Source organism: Equus caballus, chromosome 4, assembly GCF_041296265.1.
Source record: "Equus caballus isolate H_3958 breed thoroughbred chromosome 4, TB-T2T, whole genome shotgun sequence".
Lineage (NCBI taxonomy): Eukaryota > Metazoa > Chordata > Mammalia > Perissodactyla > Equidae > Equus > Equus caballus.
The window spans coordinates 89,064,275-89,086,711 of record NC_091687.1 but is presented as its reverse complement, the minus strand read 5'-3'; the positions used below and the strand labels follow the sequence as shown (position 1 = coordinate 89,086,711).

General features: G+C 50.4%; 1 protein-coding gene across 8 annotated transcripts; it reads right to left on the bottom strand.

Moving 5' to 3' along the window:
- Positions 1-559: 559 nt before the first annotated feature.
- CPA5 (carboxypeptidase A5) lies at positions 560-21,091 on the bottom strand. Of its 8 annotated transcripts, none has more exons than XM_070265068.1 (12): positions 20,673-21,083; positions 19,259-19,470; positions 17,313-17,394; positions 16,159-16,293; positions 8,834-8,932; positions 7,497-7,598; positions 6,242-6,343; positions 5,775-5,885; positions 5,245-5,335; positions 1,744-1,943; positions 1,367-1,451; positions 560-878 (listed from the first exon to the last, which is right to left on the bottom strand). In XM_070265068.1, the coding sequence occupies exons 2-12, from the start codon at positions 19,372-19,374 to the stop codon at positions 691-693; spliced, it is 1,311 nt and encodes a 436-aa protein (XP_070121169.1). In that variant the 5' UTR covers positions 19,375-19,470; positions 20,673-21,083; the 3' UTR covers positions 560-690. The 8 variants fall into 8 exon arrangements, with proteins under 8 accessions (XP_070121169.1, XP_070121167.1, XP_070121168.1 ...); XM_070265066.1 differs by having other exon boundaries at positions 19,792-21,060; XM_070265067.1 differs by having other exon boundaries at positions 19,915-21,060.
- Between the last annotated feature and the right edge of the window lie 1,346 nt (positions 21,092-22,437).

The window sequence follows — 22,437 nt, the reverse complement described above, 5'->3', positions numbered from 1 at the left end:
GACAACCGTGACAACTATGGTGAGGAACAGGAGACTTTCCTCTCCCTGGATGTGTGGTGCTTTGCTACGCTGGCTCTGACAGGCTGAGACTGTGCTCCCAAGACCAGTGGAGCCTGCGAGGACGCCCAGGAGGAACAGGTCACAAACCCGTGACTGGTTCACTTGTTTACAGGGTGAGTGGGGGCCTCTGAAATGTGCCTCTGCTCCCTCCCCTGCATGGGAAACGAAGCAGGAAGGGGCAGAGGCTGCCCGTTGGTACCCACCTCTCCCTCAAGGTCCCAGAAATGCCACCACAAGAGATCCACTCCTTTAGATCAAACAGTGTCCCCTCCAGGGTCATCTTACAATGTAAAAGACTGTGGGGACAATGTGTATATTAGTAGCTCCCAGAGGGTGAGTTATCTGTTCTAGGCCGTGAGAACCCGCAAGAGGAGAAATGGCAAGACCTGCTAACCTCATCCTCCTGAAAACCTGGGGAGCAAAAGGTATTTCAAGCTGTGTCTGTCCCTTCCTCAATGCTGAGCCCAAAGGGGTGGCAGCCAGTGCCAGAGGCCCCCAAGCCTGTTCAAACTTGTTTTTATTTCCTAAGGGGTCAGGGCAGGGGGGTGGGCAGGGGAATGCATAACTTGGGTTTCAGGAGGGACCCCGGGCCTTGGGGAGGAGGACAAACCCTCCCGATCTGTAGCGTTGCTAGTAGGGGTGGTTCTGAGTGTGCTCCATGATGGTCCGAATCGCCATCCACGTCTCCTGGGCCGTAGGGATGATCTGTGAGGCCGGCAGCAGGAAGCCATAGTGCCCAGTATCCCGGAGCTCGAAGCTGAAGGAGTACTTGATACCGTTGTCATAGGCCCAGTCCACGGTGATCCCGCTGGCCACATCTGGAAACAGTAGGGCAAAGAAATGACCCCGGGAGGAAGAACAGGGTGTGGCCACAAGGTACAGAGGCATCCTGAGTGGAAAGTGGGCCCTGAGGGCCAAACCCCCACCCGCCCCAGACCACACCAAGCTTCCTAGCCCAGGCCTCAATCTGAGCCACACCCTGCCCACTCAGCGCATGCTCTGTCCCAGCAAAAAGAAAGCTCCTTGAAGCCACCAGACTGAGCATCTTTCCCCTCAAGGTACTTAGCAGTAAGCCAGGCATTGGGAGCTGTGCATTAATTAATGCTGCAAAGAAACAGCTGCCTGTTTCTGGGTACCACCATCCACCCTTCTATCCAGATGTGGGAATCAGTTCTGGTCCAGCCCAGCAGGATCCATGGCACTGCCCTGTGGCTAACCAGGCCTGCCAGTCAGCAAAGAGCCTGCACCCACCCAACCCTGGGTGCAGGTGGAGCCTGAAGCAGAGGCCAGGGGAAGGCTCACTCACAGAGGGTGGTGCTGATGCTGCCATAGATGTACTGGATCCCATGGACCTCAGATAGGGCCCGTACCGCGTCCTTGGCAAGTTTGGACTGCAAGATTACATCCAGAGGGTGAGAGGCTGGGGTTCCCCACATCCCGCTCCCTCACCAACTGCTGAGAAGCAGGGACTTAGGAGTCCTGGAAGTTGAACGTGTAGATGGCTCTCATGATGAGGGAGCACAGCACCTCCGACTTTGAACTTGATCACAGGTGAGAACAACAAGCTCCCCCTCCTCCCTACCATGGGGTCTCTTGGTCCAGATCCTTGTTTTCAAAGTGAGGGTCTGAACCCTTTGGGAGTCTGCTGGATGCCTCCCCTAAACACTAAGCTGCCAATCTCACCAGCTCCTTCTGGTTTGAAACAGGCTCCAGTGAGTGGCCATAAGGGTACATGAGCATCTGAGAGTAGCTGTGGATGGAGATCAGAGCCTTGATGTTCCCATGGGCCGTGATGAAGTCCACAATGGCAGCCACCTCTGGCTCTGACTGAGGGGAGGGCCCACGATAAGTCTCTGAGCAGGGGTTGTTGTTAGAACCATTTCCTGGAAGTTAAATAAAACCACCCAGAGGGTTAGGATTTCCAGGTTTAGAGAAGATACTTTGTGCTCACAAAATATCCATGTGTTCCCCTACATTTCCCAGTCTCCTTTGCAGTTTGAGGCCATGTGACTACTTCTGACCAATGAGAATGTGAGCAGAAATGATGTGTCACTTCTAGTGCAAGGCTATCTAGAGGAAGCATGACTTCTCCTCACTCTCTTCTGTTCGTGTGGTTGCAAGCAAAAGATTCTAGATGGAGGAAGTATCCTGGATCCTTCTGTCACTGTTGGAAGAGAGCTGTCAAGGAGAGTTTACCCGCATTGGACTTTGTGTGCATGAAAAATAAACTTTTATTGTGTTAAGCCAGTGCGATTTGAAGGGGTATTTGTTACTACTGCATACCCTAGTCTAACACATCAGAGGAGTGTAGCCACCCCACGACTCAGCAATTCTGTGGCCCTTTGGGGAGCTCCCTTGGCTTGTCCTTTGGTTGTTCCAACTCTGGTTCCATTAGAAAGGCAAGCCTGTTTGAGCATTGCCCCCACAGGAAACTCTAGGTCTCCCCAGCAACTCCAGCTTCCCCTATGAGCAGTGACCCCTTTGAGCTGACCCTTCCCTGTGGACCCTCTATGGCCATGTGGAAGGCTTGGGTTCAGCGTCACTTGAGTACTTGGACTTAGCATCTGCTCAAGCTTTGTCACAGCCGTGGCCCCGGGAGCAACAAGGACTTGTGGCCAGGAAAAGAGAGAACAGATATCCCCATAGTTGCCCTAGACTGCTCTGGGAACCACAAATACAGAGGTCTTTGAAAATTCTTCTTGGGGACCTAAATTGGGGGAGAGGATAAAGAGAAGCTGTGCTTCTATTTTTTCCACAAATTTAATGTGTTCCCATCTCCTCCTGGATTCTTTGCTCTCTGTCTCTTTTCTTCCTCGTCCCCTCTTCTTCTGTTTTCCTCCCCGCCCCAAGGGCCATGTTGTGGAGAGCTAGGCTGAGCTGGTCAAGATTTGTAGGTTAAGGATATATTGGGAAACAGCCATCCCAGTTCTTCTTCTCGTTCTTCCTCCCAGAAATTACACACAAACCCAGTTCAGAGGCCAGGGATCGGCCCAACTTCAGAAGCCTCCTAAGGATGCCAGGGCACCCTCTTGGGCTCCAGGGCAGTTGGCTGGCTGGAGAGCTGAGGGGCTGGCTCATGGACCAGCTCAGATGCTGCTCTAGGACTGCAGCAAACTGGTCCTTCCCAAAAGTACAGGTGAGGGTGGCATGGGTGGGAGGGATGATCTACAGATTACTCATTACACAGCAATTAAATTAAGGCAATAATAAAACCATAAACAAAATCTTCCTGCCTGAGTCACCAACCCAGACACACGCTACGTCTGACCGCAGGCAGGCCCAGAAGCAATGCACTGGGGAGCAGGGAGCACATCCCCTCCTGGTCTGTGGCACCTCATCTGAGGTGAGGACCCTGGTTAGAAGGGGATGTGGCTGCAGGGAGCAAGAGGGTGAGGAGCAGCCCCACAGGCTGGAGTGGGCCCAGCTAATGGTGGTCCTGTTTCTTGCGTCTGCCGGGAGCTTCTGCACCTGCTACACTTGATGAATGACAAATAGCAACAGATGAGCAGAGCGGGGGAGGCTGAAAGCTTTGTCTGCGTTTGCAGCCCACGCAGGGAGAGCGGTTCCCCTGCCAACGACCAGGTGGCTTTGCCCAAATATGGAGAAACACTTCAGGCCATTAGTTCTGGTTTGAGCTAAGCAGAATAAACTAATCTTCCTCTGACCAAATGGGAATTAGCTGCCTGCCTCTCTCTGACGTTCACAGAGTCCTCTGAGCCTGCCTGTTTCACAAGTACCTGCTAATGGATTCATTAGCTATTTATTTTTCCTCCTCTAAAAATGTAATTTGTAGCAAGGGGAAATCTCTAGAAGGACACGGTAAATTATTAAAAGCAGTAATCTTTGAGTAGTGGGATTATGGGAGTGTTTTGTCCCCCCTGGGCTTCCTTTTTTTTCCATTGTGTATATACTGATCTTTTTTTCCTGCAACGAAACCCATAAAAGTTATTTTCTTTAAGAGGTAATTTGTCTTTCTACCAGCCCATCCAGCTCATGTTCCATGGGCACTGACTTCAACCGGTTCTGAGGGGCCCATGTGGATGCCCACCTGGGGCGAGCATCTGGTCATTTGGAGGTAGAATCACCTAATTTTATGGGGTCGTGTTCCCTTACACACGCGTTACACACACAGCCCAGACTCTCAGGCAACCCCGACACTGTGGGCTGGGGGCCTCGCTCCAGACACTTCAGAGCTGTCATTAGTTTTCAATGACAACAGACCCAAAGAAGCCAGATTTTCAAAGCAATAGGCATCCAGATCTAGAATGTTCTATCTTGTTGGTTTGGCCACCCGTCTGTGGATCTGCTTTTCAACAGCAATGGCACTGTCTCCTGTGGAGCCAAACCCCAATCCCACAGTACAGAGTGGATGCCACATCTGGGGGCTGAGGGCTGTGCCCATGCAACCCTCCACTCTGCAGACTGTCCTGGCTACACCCAGCATCCCACCCATCAAATTGCCACGTTCCCGAGGTCCACGTGCGCATCTCTGGGCTATCTGGAAGTCTCATTTTCCCCATCTAGTCCCTGTGCCCCTTGCATGATAAGGGAAATAACCAGGGAAGAACATCAAGGAACTGGGAGGAAGCTGCCCGCCCCTCCCTGGAATCATACAGCCCTGCAGATATGCACCAGCCCATCAGCCCAGGGTTACAAAGTACCTGAGTCAAAAATAAAAACCAGGCTCGAGTCAATGTCGATGATAGGGAACCGGCTTACTCTATAAGTGAAGTATCATTCTGGCCTCCTCAAAGGGCAAATATCAGGTCACAGCTCTCAGGGAACGAGCTCAGAGGTATTTTCTTCTGACATGTTCCCTTCAAGGAAGGGGTAGGGATATTTTGGGGGCACATAAACTCTGAGTTTTGAGCAACCAGCTAGACTACCCCAAGCCCTTCTCCACCATATTGAAGATTCGATCCTTGCAGTGCATCCCCAAGCAAGGAGCTGTTTCCCATAAACGCTTAGCATATGTACACATGTAACACACATGTACAGCCTCTCCCCATATCCCACGGCCAATCGAGGCACGTGCTTGCCTGTCCCTGGCCATGACTCACTTGCGTTAGCTAACTCCCTTGCCTCCCAAGCTATGAGTCAACCTAATCTGACTGTGTGGGAGAATGTGCCAAGGACCCACAAGTCCTCCTCCAGCCCTGCCCCCGGCCCAGTAGACTGCCATACCTCCGAAGCCTGACTTCCAGTTCCTGTTAAGGTCCACACCAATGCAGAAACTTCCGGGTCTGGTGGACTTGTTCTTCCGCCACAAGCGGTTCTGAGAAAGGCCAGGTCAGGTGCCGTCATTCCCTGGGCCCATTCCCAGGGGTGGGAACCGCTGACATCCTGGCCTAGGAAGGGGGGTCTGCTGGGCCCGGGAGGGGCAAAGGGAAGGAATCTCTAGGGCAGGATGGGGCCGGCATGGGGCTGGGCCAAGGCTGCAGGTCAGACACTTTATGGTTAAAGCTGGGGTGTGGGGAGAGGCCTGAGCACAGGCAGCCAGCAGTGGCCTTCCTGGGGCAGCAGGAGGGAGGCCAGAAGGCGAGAGTCGCAGCTTCAGTACCTAGCAGCCCACCTGCCTCAGTGAGACTCTCCGTAGGGAGCCCCTGAGGGGCTGGTTCCCAGGGAACCTCAGCCCAGCTTCCCAAAGCTACAGTGACCTTTCCTCCAAACCCCCAGAGCTGACCCCTGACCTCCTCCCTCCAAGGTGTCCTCACCATGCTGTGGGTAAAAGCAAACCCATCGGGGTTGGTGACGATCTCCATGAAGATGTCCATGGCGTTCAATATGTTCGTCAGGCTGCGGTCTTTGCCATATTCACTGACAATCTGCAAGAAAGGGCAGAGTGGGTACAGGGTGAGGGATGCAAGACCCTGCTGGGCTCTCCTCCGAGGTGGAGCAGGACATTTGCACGACCATTGGCTGCAGGCAGAGGTGGCATCAGGCCATCAGGTACATCCTTTGTGCAGAAACGAAGACCTGGGTTTTAAACAACTGGAAGGCAGAAGGTAGATATGGGCTCTGTGCTGCAAAAGGCCAGAGCACGTGGCAGCTGTTCCAAAAGGCAGGAGGGCAGACAGCACCCTGAGTTTAAAGGAACCAAGAATAATTTCTCAACTAGAGATGCTCTTACACAGTGGAGCAGCCCCTGCCCCCTGCACCAGCCCCCGTCGTCCGTGCTGACCTTCTTGGCAGTCCAGATGCCAGTGGCATGGGTGATCCACTCCCGGGAGTGAATTCCAGTGTCAATCCAGATGGCCCCGCGCTGAGAACCTCCAGTGCTGAACTGGGAAAAGGAGGAATCCAAACAAGTTTGAACCGAGACAGCTGCAAGGCTGTCCCTGAGCTGCTGGTGAGGAGGTCCCGGATGCATAGCGAAGGCCGCCAGATGTGCCCGAGGGAGGGGCTGTGTGTGCAGGTACCTGTGCATGAGCCCATGAAGCGCATGCATGTGGGAGCCCTGGTGACACAGTGATTCTCTTGGAGAGCAAAGTGATCCAGCCAGAAGCCTAGAATCTCCCAGGTTTGAAAGTATCTTAGACTAGTGCTTCTCAAACTTTAAAGGGCCCATGACTCCCCTAAGGATCTTAGTAAAATGCAGATTCTGACTCAGTAGGTCTAGAGAGGCGTCTGAGGCTCAGCATTTCTAACAAGCCCCCAGGGCTGCTGCTGCTGCTGCTGGTGCAAGGACCACACTTCAAGGAGCAAGCACTACGTATATAAAAAGAGAACATAGACAGCCCCCAGAGGGAATGGAAGCAGCAACAGGAAAAGGCAAGTCTCAAGTCAGGTGAGACCACCAGGCCCTTCAGCAGAGTCCCCAGGGCATTGCTGAGAGCAGCAGCGCCTGTCTTCTCTGAGAGCTGGATGTCCAATGCCCAGTGTGGTCCATGCTCCTGGGTGCCTGTAGACACACGCCAAGAATTGTTTTCCACGGGCTCCACACTCGCACTCATGCCGTCTCCTTCACTACCAAGGGCACTGCAGCTGCCAAGTTTGCTCAAACTCTGTTGCCAGTGGCCCCTGTGAATCTCAGGCCCATAGTCTCAGGCCTATGTGTGGCTGCTTGAGCCAGATGACCTAAGTCGTTTACAAATGAGGCTCTATGTCCCTCTCTTCCCATTTAACAGATGAAGTGACTAAGGTAACAGGAAGAATGCTGACTCACCCACACCCACAGCCCCAGTCCAGGGACCCTCCTTAGGGACCCTCCCCTCTCCTCCCTGATCCAGGATGTGCCAGATCACCACATGTCACCTGGCCATACTTACAAGGGTGTGTCCCTGAACACCACAATCCCACAGCTTGCAAGTCACCTCAGGACAGGAGTATGCACATCTTCTCTCTCCCCAAAGCTCCCATCCAGCCACAACCCCACATGAGCTCAATGCCAGAGATTCTCACTGCAGAGTCTAGCGGTCAACACCATGAGCTTTTACCTTCAGGACAAGAATGGACCGATTTTCAAAGCTGTGGCCAATCCGAATTTTTGAGACAATATCTGAATGCTCAGTTACAAAGTTGTCGATCCAGCTATATATCTGAAAGGAATGAAGTTTATCAGACGGGCAGTCAAGCAGGGAGGGGACGAACCCTAGGACTTCTCTAAATGTTCTCCTTCCCCCATCCCACCCACCTTAATGCTTCCCCACCTCCCTTGAGGATATAGAAGAACCCAGATCAAGAACTGCAAAAATCAAAGATGCCCTCCAGGCCTAACGTAACAAGCTGTGGTCAGCCCAGATTCCCAGGCTTCTCACCATTGGGCAGAGCTAAGCCTTTGCCTGGAAGAACAGCATATGCTGAGCCTACTCGGTTCCCAGGGTCGGCCTGCAAGTCTCTCTCTGGTTGGAAATTTTCTCTCTTGCCTCCATTCTCTTTGCCCGTTCAATCCATTTGACAGATGTCATAGACCTTGCAGTGTTATTTTTGGTCTTCTTGCCCCTTTAAGACTCTAAGCTCCTTGAAGGCACGATTATTTATCCCTGACATCAATAAATACTGATGGACTTTATTAATTCATTCTCTTATTCTTTCAATACACATAACTGAATTAACAAATATATGAAAGAAAATGAATCCTCTATTACAGGCCTTGTGAAATAGGAAGAGTGATGATGATAACAATAGAGTGGAAATATCAATAACATCACATCCTTTACATGGAAATGGAGCCTGTACCTTGAGTTTCTTTCTGGACTGGGCATCCCTATGCTCTTATATATTCTCCTCTATAGACAAGTCACAATCAGGCACACCCGCCCTAGCTGGCTGTACATGTGATCATGAATTTTTTCCAAGTAAAGGCAACTCTTTTATTCTACAAAATGGCTGTCCGATGTGCCTGCCTTCCTGCCCCTTCTACCCTCCAGTACCTACAGCTGGGGCCACTTAACACCAGGGCTGGTTGTGAAGATGTCAAGAGCCCTGGATCCCCAGCCAGAGCGTTGGATATGAAGGTGTCTACCTGCCCTGTTCTGGCCTATGACAGGTCCCTGCCTGAGTGTTCTGCCTAGCAGACCCTTTACTCTGGTTCCCTACATGCCATAGGCTGTACTATTGAACTGCAGTCCCCTCTATCTGAATCCTGGCTTCTGGACCTCTTTGAAGCTGACTGTCCACCAACAGACCTTCCCCCACTGTCTGTTCTGTACTCCCCAAGCCTCAACTCACAGTCCCATAGACTCCAAAGTCCTTGACTAGTCTCTGCATGAGTCTGGAGATCCCAGGTGCCCAAAGGGGCAACAGAGCCCAGAGCTTGACCAGGCAGACCTACCTCCTCCAGGGTGTGGTAGGAGGAGTAACTGAAGCTATTGGTGCTGCGCTCCAGCCGGCGGGATTTCGCCATGGCTTCTCTCTCCTCATCCAGCAGCACCTAGGAGACAGGAGCACATATTGGAAGGGAAGAGGAGAGCCGGGCCCACCACGCCTCTTCTGAGCCCTGCCTCAGCTGGCTGTGCACAAAGACAGCACTGACACAGGAGAATGAGCCACCATGAGGGTGAGTGGCGCAATAGGAGAAGATGCCAGGTTGCCGGGTGATTCTTCTGCTTGGTAAGCTGGCATTCATGCCACCATTTCTCAAACGGGCACAAGGCAAGGAGTCCAGAGAGCTGCGTTCTAAGTCTGCCACTGCCACTAACTTGCTGTGGAAACCTGGCCTTAGTTTCCTCAGCTTGAAAATTGGGACAGTGATACCTGCCTTGCCCATCTCAAAGGATAAGATGTAGTAATGGATATGATAGTGTTTCAGAAAAGATGCTCACAGTCTACTGCCGACATTGCTTTTGCCCTCTGTGAACACTCTGTGGAGTCAAGGCCCAAGCTGAACCATGTGCACTGACTCCCTATGGGAGCAGAGGGCTCCCCTGACCCCCAGCATCGACTCTGCTCCCAGGAAGTAGTCTAGACAATTGGTGTCCAAGCCGTTCAGAAAGCCAGGTGTGAGCAAGGCCAATCCAAATCATTATTATTAATGTTCCAACAGTCTTTCACTCACCATGTTAACTGCCTCTTAAATATAAGAATAGGTGATCCAAAAGAAATATCCTTGGGTATTAACTTGGAGTTGGCACTCAGTCTTCACATGGTACTTCCACTGACCATAGAGAGGGCAGTATAGTACCTGGGTTGGGTTAGTCATCCCAGTTTGGGACTCAGTGAGGTGGGCAGGTGCCCTTCACCCCAAGCTCATACCCTTACGCTGGCACCCAGGGGCCAAGGCACTCCAGGACTCAGTGCTGACTGTTCAGTATGAGAAGTGCCTGGGCCCCTCTGCCACAAAGGGTGCTGGGAAAGCCTAGGACCTCAATCCAAAGTCACCCCTAGTTTGCGGCTCTGGGTCACAAGTTTTGATGATGCCTTGCTTCAGGCCAGAGTCTTTGAGTTTACCAGGCGTCTTTATTCTCATTATCTCAGTTGATCTGGTCAGATGACCAGATAATAAGTCAGGAATTAACTATTCGTGTTTTAGAGATTAAGCAGATTGGAGAGGTGAAGGACTTACTGGCAAAGTTAACAAGGGCCAGAAGTGAGATAAGAATCAGATGTCCTGGTTCCTAGCCTTGGCTTCCTTAAGGCTAGCTAGCTATCAAAACTAAAGGCTAATGGGGCAGGTCCCATGGGATGGTGATTAAGTTTGGTGCACTCTGCTTCAGTGGCCCAGGTTCACAGGTTCAGATCCCAGTCACAGACCTATACCACTCATCAGCCATGCTGTGGCAGTGACCCACATATAAAGTAGAGGAAGATTGGCACAGATGTTAGCTCAAGCCTAATCTTCCTCAAGCAAAAAAAAGAGGAAGATTGGCAACATTGGAAGATGTTAGCTAAGGGTGAATCTTCCTCAGCAAAAAACCAAAACCAAAAAAACTAAAGGCTAACAATAATAACAAACACACACATATAGATACATACGTTATATGTATACATGCATATCTATATATGTGTATTAAGATACAGATATAGATACAGATGTGTGTGTGTATACATAGAAAGAGAGAAAGCAAATGATACAAAATGTTAACAACAGGGGAAAGCCTATTGTACTATTCTCGCAATTAAAAAGTGTTTTAAAATAATGAAAAAGTAAGTACCCCAGGCATATAAAAACAAGACACTAAAATACTAACAATGCCTGTTAGGATAGAAGGATTATGATTTTAAGCAATGTTTTTCCGTTCTCTATTTTTACATTTTTGCAGTGTGCTTGTACTACTTCAGTAAGTATGATCTTCTAAACGAATAAATTATACTAAAACAAAAACAGAGAGCCCTAATGGGTAAAACGAAGCAGCCATGGGGTCTTCGGTCCCGGGGCTGGAGGAGAGCCCCCTGCCTGGACTAAGCCATTGCCCAGTGACTCGCTCATCCTGCTGTCCCAGTCAGCTTGCTCACAAACCTCAAGCTCAAAGATTTAAAAATGCGACTAGAAATCGATGTGTGGGGCTCATTTTATTTTCCTTGTGAGCACCGACTGACACGCTAGGCAACTGTAATTGCAATGTTTTGTAGCTGAACTGGCTAGGCTGGGGACGTTCCCACTCAGGCAAAGCTGGGGTTGCTGGTTGGGTTGGAGATGGCTGGAGGAGCCCTGATCCTCACCAGCCGGAGCACCACAACAGGAATTTGGCTTCTTCCCAGGAAATCAACGGAAATCTCAGCAGCCCCCATGACCGATGTGTGCCGGTCACTGTAGGCTGGGCACTGCCAGGCGCGGCGAGCAGCTGCAGGCAGGCCGGACCCAGAGTGCCCCCAGAGTCAGGCCCGGTCTGGTCCTCGCTCTGGTCCCACTGGAATGAAGTTACAGAGGACACATATCTAGTTTCCTAGGGGCTGGTGAAGGGCCTGAGGCGGTGGGTGAAAGTTGAGGACAGGGAGGAGAAATTGGGAAGAAAGGACCGGAGGACCCAGTTCTTCCCACACAGCCCAGGGACGCCCACAAGAAGACAGCTCCCTTGAGGCAGTCCTTTGTTCCACACAACAGCTTGGAGGCAAATGGGAAGTCAGCACCAATCTGCAAATAACTTTCCAAACCCCCTCCCAGCCCTGTGAATGGATACGACACCCGCTTACAAATTGGGAATGCTCAGCCCTCACAGCTGGGCCCCAATTCCAGGAACATTAATCTACCCTGGCTTGAAAAATACACAGATGTTTGCTCCCTTCAAGGGGCTGAGGGAAGGGGACGGGAGAACTGAGAATGCAGTCCTGCCACAGGCTCAGGAATGCCTAATTACAGCCCTGTCAGCCTTCTCAGGGGGAAAAACACAACTCAGAAGTAAGCCATTTGCCTCCCTGGAAGTCATAACCTGTCAGGGAAAGTAATACCTTGGTGTGAATTAATTTATGACAGGGTAAGGAAGGATGGGAATATTAAGTACAGAACAGCATCTCCAGAATGGGGGAGGGGAGGAGACGGAATGGCAGTCAGCAGCAAAACTCCAACCACCGACGCAGGATGGATGCAGCTCCTAGAAACAGTCGGTGAAAGCTGGAGATGGGCTCTAACCCCTGCTCTGTGACAACAGCAGTCACCTCGCCTCATATGTCCCTGGCTTGTTCTCCAGGCCTAACGTTCACAGTAGCAGCTGTACGGCTGGTGGCAACTACAGTCCATGACAATGTAGGGGGTGTCTATGGATATGGGGTTGTCAGAACGGACCCCCTCAGAGCTCAAGGCTGAACCGTTGCTTCACTGCCCAAAAGGCAAAGTTAAAACACCACACAAACAACAGTGACCACTGCTGAGGAGGCAGATGGCACAAGATCAACGAGTGCAGCGCCTGGAGCCAGGCTGCCTCAGATTAAATCCTGACGCTGTCACTAACTTGGGCAAATTACTAATTTCCCTGGGCCTTCATAAAATGGGGGTCATGTGATCACACACTTTAGCACATACTTCAAAGCGTTCTCGTGAGGATTTGAAGCATTAATACATACAAAATGCTTAGAAAGTTGCCTAGCATGTAGTAAACGCCAGCTATGATGATGATGACAATGACAGGACAACAATTGTAACCCTTGGGGTGACTCCAGGACTCTCTGATGGAACAATCATTACAAGGCATGACCAGGGAATCTGAATTCCCCCCGAACTCCGAAAAGAGCAGTTCAGGTCGGATATGTGCGTCTGGCTGGAGCTAGAAATATGGGAGCACTAAGGAGGCTGAAGGTATTTCCACACCATGATCCTGTATGGGGGAATAGGGGAGAAGTCCAAGGACAGAGCTGGGAAACAGGAAAACAATATGCAAAGGAGCAGCCGGTAAGATGAGATAACCCAGGAGAGCATGGTGTCCTGGAAGCCAGAAGAAGAGGCCCATCTCAACGAGGAGAGAGCCAGCAGTTGTGCTAAAAGACAAAAGAACGATGAGCACTCAGAGTTGACCATGGAGGTGGACCTAGGAGATGTGTGTGACATTGTCAAGGGCAGTTTGGTGAAGCGAGGGGTGGACAGTCTGTCCGAGGAGAGGGATGGAGATGGCAAGGATAGTCAACATTTTCAGGAGTTTTGCTCTGTGGGGAAGCAGAGAAATGGGGTGATAGCTGGGGGAAGGATCAAGAGAGGATTTTTTTTAAGATGAGACAAATAGCTCTGTATTTCTATGCTAATGGGAATGACCCAGGAGAGAGGGGGAAAATTGGCAAAGCAATATTTACACTAAATTGTATTTTGCTCTAGATGCTCAGAGCATGGGTGATTTTTGTTTTCTCCTTTGTGCTTTCCCCTATTTTCCAAATTATCTAACATGAATATTTATTAATTTTGTAATCAGAAAAAGCTATTAAAATCCACAGAGCTGATTGCTCAAGTGAAGCCTTTCCACGGTGCCTCATCCCAGGGAAAAAACCACAAAAACCAAATGGCTGAAAAGAACAAGGAGGTGAAGAAAAATTAAATGCAAATAGAGCTCACTCGGAATCAGATAATTTCTTGCCTGGCCCACTGCAATTTCCTCACCACCTTCCTGTCTGTCAGTCTCTCCCTGCTCCTGTCCCCAATTCTGCATTGTCACCGTCAGAGGGATTTTTCTTCAATGCAAATTTGATCATGACAGAGCCCTCCCATGGCTCCCTGGCAGTTTTGGGGACAAAATCTCGACCTCTTGACCCGGTGGAGCATGCCCTTTGTGATCTGGTTCAGCCTCATCTCAAAGCGGGGTGGGGGGTGGGCCCTTCCCCTCCACCGTCCCCCCCTCGCCCGCTCTTCAGCCGCACCGTAATTACTGCCTTCTCAGAGCAGAGACAAGCAGTGCCTCTTGTACTCGCTCCCATAGCAACCTGCTCCACTCCATCAGCGCACTCATCCACTCCATTGTAATCACTGATTTACTCCCCTCGCTCTCCAGCCCCACGATGCTCCAGCTCCCCTAGATACAGGGGCCAGATTTCTTATCTTTGTATTTCCAGCCCCTGGCCCAATGCCCAGCACACAGTAGGTATCTCTGTATCTGTGGGTGGAGGGAATGAACCCACCTCTTCCATCTCAAACATCCCTCTGGTCACAGGGCAGGGGGGCGGAGGTGCGCGTCCTTTCCTCAAAAATCTCGGGGGCCTCTGGCCAAAGGGAAAGGCAGCACCAAGGGTTTTCACGCTCCCTCTCAGCCTTGTAGTATCAAGCAAACACACCCTCTCCTCCCTCCTTTCCTTCTCACGTCTATTAATTCAACTAACACTTATTAGGCCGCAACTAAGTAGCAGATCCTATCGTAGGTGCTGGGGTGGAAAGATGGATAAGGGGCATGATCCTGGATCTTGAGGGGCTCGGGGAGGGGGCTCTGGAGATAAAGACCAACATATTGTAAGGTCTCCCTCTGGGCATCCTCCTCCTGAATCTGCCAGCAGAGTAATTCATTCAGTGGACAGTTGTCGAGGGCCCACCAGGCAGGAGACACTATGCCAAATACTGGAGCTGAGAAGAACCAGAAGACAGGGAGAAATCGGGCCTGAGCGTCAATAACTAAAACACAAAACTGGAGGCCAACGACCCGAGGGGGGCAAAGCCCTTCCCCTCCTGTTAGCGGCTCTGAGCTTTCCTCCTCCTGGACACTGTCCCTTATCATCACCACAAATCAACTCAGCGCAGCAGCCTCGCCCTCTCCCAGGGCCCTTGAAGCTAAAATGTGATCCCAAGTGTGACAATCAGAGCTTGACGCGTTGCAGACAGATTGAGTTGCTGGTGAAAATCCCGCCTAGCTGGGTGAAGGCCGAGAGAGTCCAGTAAATGAGAGGGAGTGAAAACCCCCAGAGCAATTGCAGGGCTGAGGACGACAAGAGAGGACAGGCCAAGGAGAAGGCAGATGACCAACTCTAGGGGAGCCAGGCTCAGGGGTGCCTCCAGGGCCTTCTTGATATGCAGAAATCAACAGAAAATTTTGGGAGACCTCTTGATATCTGTTGGCCAAATGCTGTGAAGTTTCCAGGGTGCGGCAGAAGCAGGGAAATGCAGACTTCACAATGCAGGCATGGGCTAAAAACGAGAAAGGAGTTCTATCTCTTTTGCGGTGGTGGCCTCTCTTGTCTGTGGGGAGTTCCCCCATTTTTGTTTGGGGGGATTTAATTAGAGAAATAGCCCACCACTCCCCACCCCCATGTTGAGCGGGGAAACAGATGTGCCTGATGAGGGATAAAGGTCTTTGAATGGACCTGAGTGGCCCAGCCCTGTGCCTGCATGAGAAAGGAATGCCGCCTAATGCGTTTATCCCCTGGCATGTGGTGTCAAGTGTGTGCGCCCCGGGAGACTGCGTTCCCACACTCAGAGCCCTTAGAGGAGATTAGCCGCAATACAACGTGGTTGGGAATGAACCTTTGTGGATATCATTCTACAGGTACACAACAGCATCTGCAGAGGGGCGCAGCCAGAGAGGCCTAACCAAGGAGTGGTACCCAAAAGAGTCACTTTAGGAAGGAGGCCCCTTGGGCTATCCTTGAAGACAGAACAATTGAAATAGAATTTCACATGTCCAGAAGAGACGCTGTAAGGTGCAGCAACAAGGCGGGTGAGGAGATTGGGGTGCCTGGGACGAAGTCTCTCTTCGCCCTACCCGACGGCGGGTCTGCAGCCCCTTCTCCTGAAGCTGTTCCTCTGGGAGAGTTCTGCCTGGGAGGGGTGCCTAGTGAGGGAAACAGCAGGGCTCACACGCAGCTTCTCTCACCGCTTCCTGCTCCTCTAGAGGGAAGGAATTCCCTGGATGGCCAAGACACACAGCACAGGAGGGAGCAGTCGGAAACGCAGAGGAGGCCATCCAGAGCTGCCTCTGCACGGCACCTGGAACAGGCCTCTGCTCTGTCCTCCCGTCTTCCTTCTCCCCATCTCCTCCTTGGCCGTGAGCCGCAAATCCTCTCTAGGAGGACCCATCCACAAGTGACCCTGTTACCACACTATGAGCACTTCTCCCCCGTGAGCTCTGTCTTAGATTTAAATTTTCTCTGAGAAGTGTGAGGTTCCACTCCTTCCACAGCTGGTTCACAAAAATCAGGTGGAACTCCAGAAACAAGACGTCCATTGTAGCCCTGGATCTTTCTCCTCCATGTTGGGCCCAAACCAGAAAGGTGTGTGGAAGATGAGCCCCCAGCTGCAGCGCTGGGGCATGACCTCACCTGGACGTCCTTTATCATGATGCTGTAAGCAAGGCCGTGAGATCCCAGATAAGCTTTGACGTCTGTCAGTTCAGAGAAAGGAACTCTCATATCCACAGGGAGGCTGGGCCTGGCTGGGCCTCGCCAGAAGTCCACCTTGTTCACAAGGGAAAGAAAAATGGGCATATTTATCACATGTCCTTACACACAATCCTGTAGGCACCCTGGAGAGCCAGATGATCTTCTCTTATATGGTAAAAAAGGTCCCCAGTTCCATAAAGCAGGGCCTAAGGCCGAGCAGAGAGCTGGGGACGAACAAAATCCCCAAGGCACTGAGTTCTCGTCTCTAATTTCAGGCACTTTCATCTCCCAGCTCCACCCAAGCACTATAACTTCCCCAGGATCCAAAGAGCCCGAAACTGTTTCTCAAAGTGAGACGGCTCATCATCTGGGACATTAACAGGGACAAGAGCTCCAGTCAGAAGAGAGCCATCACTGCCCCCAAACCTGGGAGAAGTAGGAGAGGCCTAATCTGGGTGCCCGTGTCACCTGAATACTATTTTTCAATTTGTAAAATGGAGAGAATTACTGGTTGACAGGGCCACTCACACGAATACAAATGAGGGCTTTGGGCCACCTCCAGAAACACCTGGTTGTTTCAACAGCCCTCGAACAAAACCCTCCTATGATAATAGCTGAGGAAAATGTTTTCCATTGTGGAATACTTGCAGATGACAAATGTTCTTGGAAACAAATGCTCAGGCTGACAGGGACGAACCCAAATAAAACACAGCTTTGCCAAGCTAAGCCATGTCAATTGGGAAACAGATGTGTCCAGTCTGTGAGCTGTATGGCATCTCACCCGGAGGCATAGGTACCTGCCGTGTGGCTTCAGGACATTCCAGCTATTTTCAGAGTGGCCCCCCCGACAGGGTCTGCTCAGCAGACCCCCCATCTGGACAGAGCAGAAAGCCAGGAAGGGCCACCCAACTGTCCGGGGGAGTGTTCCCCACCTTTCCTGAAGAGGAGCCGCATTTGACTTTCCCACACTGTTGTGATCTTTGGCAGAGATATCCGAGGGCAGGTTTGGGGTTGGGGGCGCAGGACAGGGAGCCAAAAGTACAAGCCGCTGTGAGGGAGGGAGAACGTGTCCCCGAGCCCTGAGGAGTCCTCACCTTCTGGGGCTTCAGGCCTTCCAGCTCCTTGAGAAGTGAAAGCTCCTTCTCATTTTTGGCCAAGACTCGAAGAACCTGGTCTCTGCAAAGACACGGGGAGGAGCAGAGGGAGCTACTGAGAGGGTCTCCTGGAAGGCTGTGCTGCTTGGAGGAGGCAGAGAGGAGAAGAGACCAGGCTGAGGGAACCTGGCAGAAGGCTGGAGGCACCCTGTCACCAGGAGGCTGGAGGACCCCTGAGCAGAAGGATTTGTAGCTCTGGGAAGCAGGCAAGTCCTTCAGCCTGGGGCCGGCTGTCTCTCCAGCCCCAAGGACGGACCACCCAGGAGACTAAATAAAGCCGGTCAGTGTTACTGACTAACACAATGCCAAGACGGGGGAAGAGAGATGGGAAAGGAATGTGGGGATGGAGGAGGGAAGGGGAGAAAGGAATAGATACAGGGGGGCCGAGGGTCCAACAGTGGCCCCAAGTACTCTTCAAATAAGGGCCCAAGGCCATGGTCTGTCCAAACCTGGTGCCCTCTCCTTGCCTTCATTCAAGAGCCTGAGGACATGGAAGGAGAGATCAGCCCCACCCTACCCTATAGGGCACCCCTGTCTCACTCCTTCCCAGCCCACTGGATGGGGTGGGAGGAGGTATAACTGAGCAGCCTTCAGTGTCACCCTGGGGCCTGATGCCTGGGATGGCATTGGCTCCCTCCCAGACTGGCTCTGATACTGTGGACAATGGGCCCCCTCCCTAAGCTTGTGTTTCCTCTTCTCTACTATGGAGCAGTTACCTTGCGGGGGCTTTGGGAGACTGAGAAATCATGTCCATAGAGGGCCTGGTGTATAATACTAGTGGTGGTTGTTAGTGCCTTGGGGTCGATACTGACTCCTAAGTGACCTTGTGAACAACAGAGCAGAACCCTGCCTGGTCTTTTTACAGCATCCTCTCACCTTCCAGTGCTGTATCAGACAATGCTCTGAGGCTATTCATAGGATTTTCATGGCCAACTTTTCTAGAAGTGGGTGGCCAGGTCCTTCTTCCTAGACTATCTTAGTCTGGAAACCCCACTGTAAACCTCTCCTCCATGGGTGACCTTGCTGGTGTTTGAAATACCATTGGCATAGCTTTCAGCATCACAGCAACACATAGCCGCCACAGTATGACAACAGAGGATGGGTGGTGTGGTTCCCTGACCGGGAAACCAACCTGAACCCAGATTGTGGCAGTGAGAGCACTGAATCTTAACCACTAGGCCACCAGGCTGCTACTGCTTATTATACTATATTATTTGTATGTATATATAAAAAATAGTGGGGGCTGGCCTGGTGGCATAGTGGTTAAGTTTGCGTGCTCTGCTTTGGCAGCCCGGGGTTCATAGGTTTGGTGCTAGGCAGGGACCTAGCCCCGCTCATCAAGCCATGCTGTGGTGGTGTCCCACAGAAAATAGAGCAAGATTGACACAGATGTTAGCTCAGGGACAATCTTCCTCACACACACACACAAAAAGTATAGTATACTATATGTTATTTATATTAGTGCTCATTGTTATTCAAAGGAGGACAATACCACATACTTATGGTAGGGGTACACAGTATTTTGGGGGTTACTAACTTCTTTAAGAATCAAAGGAAAGTTATGAACACTTCCCCCAGAAAAAAAAGGTAGATACACAAAAAACTTTACATATGATTTCAGAGGATTCTTCGAGCCTTGAAAGCTTACCCAAAGACCCCAGATTACAACTCTGGATTTGGGAAGGGAGAATCCTACAGCTTTGTGCCCTGCCTTTGAGCAAGAGAGTGGGAGATTATGGAACTGGAAGTGGGTTCAGGGTGGGAACCGAAATTCTGACTCCCTCTGCCTTGATTAGGTCTCAGCAGGACAGACCCCACTTGGACACCTGGTCCCCTAGCTCTTGGCACTAGTGGTCCCTCCCTCCCACTAGGGAGCTGTCACTCACCCTGTGAAATTCATTTGGCCCAAAGCTGCTGCCAGGATAAAGCTGCAGACCAGAAGCGTCCGCTTGTCCACAGGGGACAGCCCAGGGCCCACGCCTCCTCCGTGGGTGCCCTGCATGCTTCTTCCTCCAGGCGAGCTTCAGGGGCTTTCCTCACGCACAGGCATGGCCCAGGCCTCAGGACAGCACAGCACCTAAAGGCCGGCAGGCCCGGCCTGAGAATGGGTGTTAGGCTGTCTCTGGGGAGACCCAGCGTATGACTCGCACATACCAGGCCTTGGGAGAGCCAGGGCTGCCCCTCTCCACTTCCAGGCAAATCCTCTCCCGGGAAGGGGAGAGGGAAGGGGGAAAGAGGAAGACAAGGCCCTTAGCTTTCTGTGCCCCCTGGAGGTGTGCTGGGCCAACCTCTTGTGAACATCGAACCCTCTATCTCTCGGGAAAGATGAAAGCAGCTAGAGGCCCAAGGACACCACTCCTTTCCTCCCTCCTCATTTAATTCTTTTCTTTCACTTCCTTCTGCCTCCCCATCCACTCACACTTTCCCTGGGCCACAGCCTCCTTATGCATAAGGGTGTGGACACCATTGAAAGAATGCAGGGTTTAGAGAGAGACAGCTGGTGCTCGCTTCGTGTCTAAAAGATCCAGGACAATTCACCTACTCTCTCTAAGTCTCGGTTTACTCATCAGCCAAATGGGGTTAATAACACCTCCTGGCCCTACTTCACAGGGTTTAGAGGGGATGGTATTAGAGGAGACAATCTGAGGAACTGGCTTAGCAAAGCCTGAAAAATGTAACATTATTATTTCAAAGCATTAATTCTTAGTCATAGCCGCATCTTGGGTCAGTACTCCAGTTGCAATGGGGAGAACGGGAAGAGAAGAGAATGGAGAGGGGAACAAAGGAAATATGTATTGTATGAGAAGGAATTCAGTGAAGATTCCCTTTTCTCTATCTGCAGGGGGTCACCATTATGCTAGGATAGGTAGTGCGTTTTCTGCCAGACATGAAGGTCACTGCCGCCATTATTATGGTTCTCAACAGAAAGGAGAGCCAATTTCTCAGTCCCGCTGAAGCCCCACATGGCCCCCTTTATGGTCTGAGAATAGTAGGAATAAAGCAGAGGCCAGCACACAAAGCAGTCATATTGGAAGGAGAAAGTGAAAGATGATGCCTGAATGGTAAATGATGAATCTAACAGAAAATCCGCAGGAGGTGGAGGAAAGGCAGAGACTAAATCCAACAAAATTGTTCGGCAGAGGACATCAACAAAAGGCCGCTTAACTGTCACCGGCGATTCTCAGAAGCCCCCCTCCCCATCCGTCCTTTCCCAGAACGGCCAATTAACTGGCCATGTGTGCAGAGAGGGGAGCTCTTTTATTGACAGAATGCCTTGCTCCCACACCCCACTGGACCTACTCCATTATCTCGTGGTTCAGCTGTCGAGCTGTGCCACACTCTCCTAGAACCCTGGCTTTGGGAACTCTCAGACAGAAACATTAGCAAAGGGTTTAGGGACCTAGAAAAGAAAGCAATTAGGTTTTCCACCCAAGTAACATTCAGCTTTAGTAGAAACAGGAATAAAAGAACGCATTAGTAAACAATAGCTCAGGAATTTAAAAGAAAAAAAAGTGCAGATGGTGCTAGTCACCAAAAGTACCCAGCATCTTCTCGTTCAAAAGCATCATTTTAAGTCACTAATAATAAGACAACTATTCCTGTCCTTGGTTTAGGGGTGGAGGAGAGAGAGAGAGAGAGCGAGAGCAAAAGCAGAGCAAAAGAGAAAGAAAGAGAAAGAGAGAGGAGCAGTTAAGAATTTTTGAGAATTCTATGGTAGCACTTCCAATAGAACTTTCTGTGATAATGGAAATGTTCTATGTCCACAGTGTCCAGTGGGAGAGCCGCTAGCCACTTGAAACGTGACTAGTGAGACTAAGGAATTGAATTTTTCATTTTATTTAATTTTAATTAATTTAAACAGGCTCATGTGGTAATGGCTATCCTGTTGGCTGCATGATTCTATGGGAATTCACTTGCCCTAGAGACTCCCTCCAATGGCTGGATCGGAAGCAGAGACACACAGCTGTACCTGACTTAATACCTAATGTTGACTTCTCACTCAAAACTGTTTACTCATCTAATCATTTATTCAATAAATGTCCATCGAATACCTACTATGTGCCAGACACTTGCTAAGGCCTGGGAATAAAATAGAGAGCCATACAGACTTGGCCCTTAGATTTCTAATGGGGAAAGTAAACAATTAATTCAAAGAGCATACAAATAAATATAAAAATATAGCTAGTGTATGTGCTACAAGGGGAAGGTGCCATGTGCCATGAGGACAGGTAACATGGACTCCACACAGACTGAAGAGACAAGAGTTTCCCTGAAGAATTTTCTTGGAGGACTTTTATCTCCTGCAGGTGAGTGGATTAGACAGCTAGACAATTCTGCCCAAAGGAAACAACTAAAATGCTGGATAAACTTTTTTTTTTTTTTTTTTTGGTGAGGAAGATTGTCACTGAGCTAACACCTGTGCCAATCTTCCTCTATTTTATGTGGGATGCCGCCACAGCATGGCCTGACGAGCAGTGCTAGATCCATGCCTGCAATCCAAACCTGTGAACCTCAAGATGCCAAAGCAGAGCACTCGAACTTAACCACTACACCACCAGGCCAGCCCTGGATAAAATATTTTTAATAACAGCTTTTTAAATATATTGCTGTGTCAGCATGAAAGTAAGAATCTACAGATCCCACAAAGAAGCAAAAGCCAGACGCCTGAGAGGTAATCACATTTTCTCCTGAAGAGTCCTCCGAACTCGAGAGTTCTCCATCTTTCACCTGGAAGAATACATCTCGTATCTAAGATCATTGTCCTGCTTGAAGTATATCTTTTAAAACTTTCCTTTGGCAAAGTTCTCTGTTTGTATTTGCTTGAAAATTCTTTATTTTACTTTCATTCTTGAAAGAGTCTTACTGGGTTTGAATTCTAGGTTGATTATTGTTTTTCTCTCAGCACACTGAAAACACTCTCCCACGGTCTTCTGGCCTCCATTTGCTGTTAAAAGGTAATCAATTAGTTGCTTTGAAGATCTTCTGTTTGTCTTTTGATGTCCTGCCATTTTATCTTCACCACCATACACCACAATGCATCTGGGCATAAATTTCTTTTGGTTCA

Bases quoted from the DNA above. Each gene is read 5' to 3' on its own strand.
- CPA5 (XM_023639678.2), bottom strand. From the start codon at position 19,374: ATGCAGGGCACCCACGGAGGAGGCGTGGGCCCTGGGCTGTCCCCTGTG. The intron at 17,395-19,258 runs GTGAGTGACAGC...GTGTCTTTGCAG, and splicing joins GGCCAAATGAATTTCACAGG to AGACCAGGTTCTTCGAGTCT. The intron at 8,933-16,158 runs GTGAGGTCATGC...CCTGTCTCCTAG, and splicing joins TCATGATAAAGGACGTCCAG to GTGCTGCTGGATGAGGAGAG.